The sequence below is a fragment of the Tribolium madens genome, unplaced genomic scaffold, assembly GCF_015345945.1.
Source record: "Tribolium madens isolate multiple individuals breed KSU strain unplaced genomic scaffold, Tmad_KSU_1.1 Scaffold_71;HRSCAF=194;Tcas5.2_LG6, whole genome shotgun sequence".
Taxonomy (NCBI): Eukaryota; Metazoa; Arthropoda; class Insecta; order Coleoptera; family Tenebrionidae; genus Tribolium; species Tribolium madens.
Window position 1 is genome coordinate 2,926,172 of NW_025401041.1, and position 5,395 is coordinate 2,931,566.

At 25.6% G+C, this 5,395-nt stretch overlaps 2 protein-coding genes across 3 annotated transcripts; both read left to right on the plus strand.

The window, feature by feature from the left end:
* Window positions 1–2,018: 2,018 nt before the first annotated feature.
* LOC123008881 lies at window positions 2,019–3,297 on the plus strand. Its single transcript, XM_044404921.1, has 12 exons — window positions 2,019–2,131; window positions 2,181–2,219; window positions 2,279–2,307; window positions 2,357–2,402; window positions 2,451–2,462; window positions 2,516–2,541; window positions 2,595–2,633; window positions 2,685–2,739; window positions 2,795–2,823; window positions 2,883–2,921; window positions 2,968–3,009; window positions 3,101–3,297. The coding sequence occupies exons 1-12, from the start codon at window positions 2,069–2,071 to the stop codon at window positions 3,138–3,140; spliced, it is 459 nt and encodes a 152-aa protein (XP_044260856.1). The 5' UTR covers window positions 2,019–2,068; the 3' UTR covers window positions 3,141–3,297.
* A 1,198-nt stretch (window positions 3,298–4,495) lies between these two features.
* LOC123008954 lies at window positions 4,496–5,260 on the plus strand. Of its 2 annotated transcripts, none has more exons than XM_044405029.1 (6): window positions 4,496–4,571; window positions 4,656–4,769; window positions 4,835–4,863; window positions 4,920–4,958; window positions 5,002–5,055; window positions 5,145–5,260. In XM_044405029.1, exons 1-6 carry the CDS (start codon window positions 4,506–4,508, stop codon window positions 5,200–5,202), a joined length of 360 nt encoding a protein of 119 aa, XP_044260964.1. In that variant the 5' UTR covers window positions 4,496–4,505; the 3' UTR covers window positions 5,203–5,260. The 2 variants fall into 2 exon arrangements, with proteins under 2 accessions (XP_044260964.1, XP_044260965.1); XM_044405030.1 differs by having other exon boundaries at window positions 5,005–5,055.
* The last annotated feature ends 135 nt before the right edge of the window (window positions 5,261–5,395 follow it).

The window sequence follows — 5,395 nt, forward strand, 5'->3', positions numbered from 1 at the left end:
TTTAGTCATTTTAGCAAAAATTTAAAAACGTTTTAAAACACTCTACAGGTGCGCCAGAACTCGCGCCCCAGAGAAAATTTTCAAGTAAGGTAAGATACTAGGAACATGAAAAAAATGTTTAAAAAATTCTATCTGTCAAAAAATTTTGACATTTATTTTTTGACATTTGACATTTTTTTATATCTATTTAATGATACTGATGATCTTGTATATGTTTTTTACAATTATTTAGTAAAGGGACAAAAATTTTCCCAATAAAAGCCACAAATAACATTGAAAAGAGTTACAATTTAGGATACAGCTTCCTTGTTTCCTCTTTTAATAGCCTATAGCAAAAAAACTTGAAAAATTATTTTTGCAACAGAAATAAATAGAGCCAAAGTGCAAATTTTAAACCCTCATAATTTCAAAAGTTTTATAGATAAAATTTTTTAACATTTTTTCCATGTTCCTGGTATCTTACCTTTTATGGCATTTTTCTCTGGGGCGCGAGTTCTGGCGCACCCTGTATAAATGCAAAAATAACACTAGTTTTGTCTAAATTTAATAAATTTTTGGTTTGTTTTTAACAAAATTTTGCAAAATAGTTCTGTTTCTGACTAAAAACATACTAAAACACTCAGAAATGAACAAAATAATGTGCTTTTTGTCTCACTTTTTACCTTGTTGAGAGAAATAACATTTAGAAAAACAAAACTATCTCTCAAATAAGTAGAGGCAAAGTGCAAAATTTAAACTCTCATAACTTCGAAATTTTTATAAAAAAAAATAAAAAATAAAATATTTATAAATATTTTTTTTTACATTTTTTACATGTTCCTGGTATCTTTTCCTACTTGAAATTTGTTTCTGGGGCGCGAGTTCTGACACACCTTGTATGTTAAAAAAATTGACATTTATTTTCTGCCATTTAACTTTTTATGTCTATTTAATGATACTCATGATCTTGTATATGTTTCTTTATAATTATTTAGTAAAGGTGCAAAAATTTTGCCAGTAAAAGCCACAAGGATACAGCTTCCTTGTTTCCTCTTGCCTCTTTTAATAGTATCAAAAAACTTGGAAAATTATTTAATTATTTTTCCAACAGAAAAAATAGTATCAAAGTGCAAAATTTAAAATCTCATAACTTCGAAATTTCTTTTGCATGTTCTTCGTATTTTAGGCATTTTTCTCTGGGAAGTGAGTTCTGGCGCACTCTGTATATGTTTCATATTATATTCTTACATTATTTTTTCTACCAAGTCCTACAACAAAATAAAAAATTAAAAATCTAGTGTTATTATTATCGAAAAACTGTTTACCTCACTCTCATCTCCGAAACTTCTTCCCTACAAAATTTGCAACAAAAAATATTTAAACTTTGGTTTCTAATACTTTATTCTTACTTTAAATGAGTAGTCAAGTGTCCCAGATAAAATGGGGTTATTTTTGTGGTAAATGATTACCTCGTCGGGGGCACATGTAGCAATAGTGGAAGCACAGAGAACTAGAAAAATAAGACTATACTTCATTTTTATTGTCAAAATAAAACTAGTTTTTTGAAATGTGTTGCTTTTTTATGCAGAAATATGTTTAAAACTTCTATAAAAGCTAGAATATTATTATTGCAGAATTTTTATTGTAACACTATTAAAAAGGTGATTTATTGTTTGATGATGTAATTATAAAATACGTTATTCGATTTTGTTGTTTGTATAATTTTGCATAAAGGATACAAAAATAAATGTGCGTTTATATTATTTTGTGTTTTCTAAAGGTTCAATGCTAGTTTATTCCTATTTTTGCACTATAGAGGTAATAATTTTTATTATAAAAGTTCAAAACTTAATTTATCAAAAGGTGATTTGTTTTTAATACGTCAAAATAATAAATAGCTTGGATATGAAAATAAAATTTTATTATTTTTTTGTGTTTTTATTCGGTTTTAGAGAGAATGTTATAACTTTATAATGAAAATTTTAATACTGCTCCTGCAATTAGTACTCTAATAAAAAGCAATCATTTTTTTTTATAAATATGGCTTTTAGAATTTGTAAATTATTCAGTTTTAATCAGAAATTGAAAAATGAAGTTTTGTTTTAGCCTTTTACTACTCAGTGTTTGCACCACTGTAATGGGGATGGCTTTTGTAAGTGATTAAAATTCAAATTTTTTATTTAAAAATGTTTTGTTTACAGAATGGTGGCAGAACTGGCGTTTCAGAAATTGAATCAAGGGTAAAAAGCATTTAATTATTTATTACAAGTAAGGGGATTTTGTTTACTGTATGTTGCAGAGGTTATTTGAAGGGGGGAAATACGCAAGGTAAATACCTAAAATTAAAAAAATTATTTAAACATTTTTTTGAGCTTAGGCTAAAGCGTCATACGCGACAAGCAGAGTGGAGTTTTCGAAAAGCCGTGAGTAAGAAAAATTATTTGAATTAAAAATTTTAGATTGTGTTTTAGGAGGATACACTTGTGAGTATAATTTGACAATAATTTTAGGTTTTTTATTTTTTAGTTAACTTTAGGGACTAGAAGATTCAAAGTCGCAACTGTAAGTATTAATTTATTGAAATTCTTTGCAATATAGTTGTTTTTATTTTCTAGAGGAGAAGAAAAGTATAAAAAATTAATTGATTCCGTAAAGTATGTATTGAAAACAAATATTTTCATTGAGTAATTTTGTTTCTTAATTAGGGAATATGTTAATGGACTAAAAAGTCTACCGAATAAAATATTTAGTGGCATAAGTGTAAGAAACTAGAATATATTTTTTAATTAATTACTTTATTATTTATCTATTGTAGGATAACGTAAAAAAGGCACAGGAAGTAATGTGAGTTTTTATTAATTTTTTTGTAATATCGACGCAAAACTAAATTTTAATTTTTTTAGGGAGAATAAAGTCATTCAACCTTTAACAGGCCATATAAGGTATGAATTTAAACTATTCCAATCTTTTATCAGATTCTTTTATTAGGGACTTTGTTAACGGAGTGAAACAATTAGGCGAAAACGCAGGGTAAGGGCTAATTTATTAGACTAAAAGTAAAGTCATTTGCTTTTTTATTTTTTTATTTGTTGTTTGAAAAACTAACCAAGACTTTTTACAGTGAAAAACCAGCAGCTGATGGAAAACCGGCTACGAAATAAGAAGAAAAAAATATTGATTTAACTTGTTTTTTTTTGAATTGAATTTTTTGCAATTTTTATTAAATTAAATTGTATTATTTACAACTATGTATAATGTTAAAAAAACAAACATTTGTAATAAGACAAGTACTAAAACTATTAAAGAATTAATAGAAACATCTAACCAGTGTATTATTTTTTTTATCTGTATTTTTTTTGTTTTCTGGTTTATACAAAACTTGATCTTTGATAAAAACGCAGGTTTTATTCTAGTTTCTATATTTATTTCAGAGTACAGAAGTAGTAATTTTTATATTGTAATACTACCAAAAGGAGGTGATTTATTTTTTATACTTACATAAAAGCAATACATAGTTTGGTTATAGAAAAAATAATAGAAATTTGAAAGCCCGATGTTAGGAGGGTTTTTAATTTTTTCAAGGCTATAATCGACAGTTTATAGTTCCAAAATACAATAAAGTAACAAAAATAAAATTTACAATTGTTTTATTTCAATTTTTGCGTTTTATTTTCTTCATTGCAATATCGATTTGTTTTTAAAATGATCTTTGCTTCAAAAATGCATCAACATTTGGAAAATAACTTACCTTATAGATCAAGATGTAGAATACTTAAAATAGCATAAAGAAAATATCTGCTATAATATTTTTATTGTGTTTCTTTTGATTGTAGGAATAATGTTATAACTTTTTTAATAAAAATCTTGATACTGTTCTTAGAATTAATACCCACTTTAATAAAAATGCTATGGCTTTCAGAATCTTTAAAGCCCGACGTTAGAAGGACTTTTAATTTTTGAGGGTTATAATCGATAATAATTTATCAAATAATTTTAAATTGCATTTTGCTTTTATCAAATAAGAATTTAATATTTTTGTCAAATTATGTATACTATGTGATTTTGTGTGTTATAATTGGTTATAAAAAAAACCAAAGGCCTATAAAAGCAAAATTATTCCCGTTTTTGGGTGCTTAGTAACAAGTTTATAGTTCCAAAGTACAATAAAGTAACCGAAATAAAATTTTACAGTTGTTTTATTTCTTTTTGAGTTTTATTTTTTTCATTGCGACATCAATGTGTTTTTAATGATTTTTGCTTCGAAAATGGATCAACATTTGGAAAGTAACTTATCTTCTAGATCTAGATGTAAAATACTTAAAATACATAAAGAACATGTCTGCTATAATATTTTTTATTGTTTTTTTTGTGTTTTTATTTGGTTTTAGAGAGAATGTTATGACTTTTTAATGAAAATTTTGATACTATTTTTGTAATTAAGACTTTAATAAAAATGCAATCATTTTTTTGTATAAATATGGCTTCCAGACTGTGCAAATAATTCAGTTTTAATCAGCAAACGAAGAATGAAGACAGCTTGTTTGACCTTTTTACTACTTGGTATTTGCTCCACAGTTATGGGGATGGCGCTTGTAAGTAATTTAATAATTCAAATTCTCAATTTATTAAGCGTTTTTATTGTTAAAAGACATTTTTGCAACGTGTTCTATTTACAGATTGACGATGGAACAGGTGCTTCAGATATCGGATCAAGAGTAAGAAGTTTCTTAATTAGGGAATATGTTAATGGACTGAAAAATTTGCCTAAAAATATATTTGACAGCTTAAGTGTAAGAAACTGAAATTTATTTATTTTTTAAATTAATTAATTAATTTTTTGATTTACTTACTGTAGGTTAATGCAAAGAAGTTGGAGGAAGTTATGTGAGTTTTTATTAAAATTTTGCTGGTAAGCAAAACTAATTTTTAATTTTTTTTAGGGAAAATAAAGTCGTTAAACCTTTAGCAGGCCAAATAAGGTATGTATTAAAATTAATTTTATCTTTTATCTGCTTTTTTTAGTAGGGACTTCGTTAACGGACCACAAGAATCACTAACTAAATCACTAAATGCAGGGTAAGTGTTAGTTAGACCAAGAGGAAAGTATGTTTTTGAGACTTTTTTTTTCAATTTTTATTTAAAAAACTAACCAAAAATTTTTGCAGAGGAGCTACTGTTAGTGGAAAACCTGAGGCTGATGGAAAATCAACTTTATCAATATAAGATATAAGATTTGTACAAAACTAGAAGAAAAATAAACACAAATAATATTGTTTAAAAACTGTTTTTTGATTTTTTTATAATCATAAACTTAATTAAATTTAAACTATTTACAAGTCGATTTGCAGCAATTTTCAAGTGATAATTTGAAAACTAAAAAAAGTTAATAAACTGGTTGTATTAATTCATTGTTTAT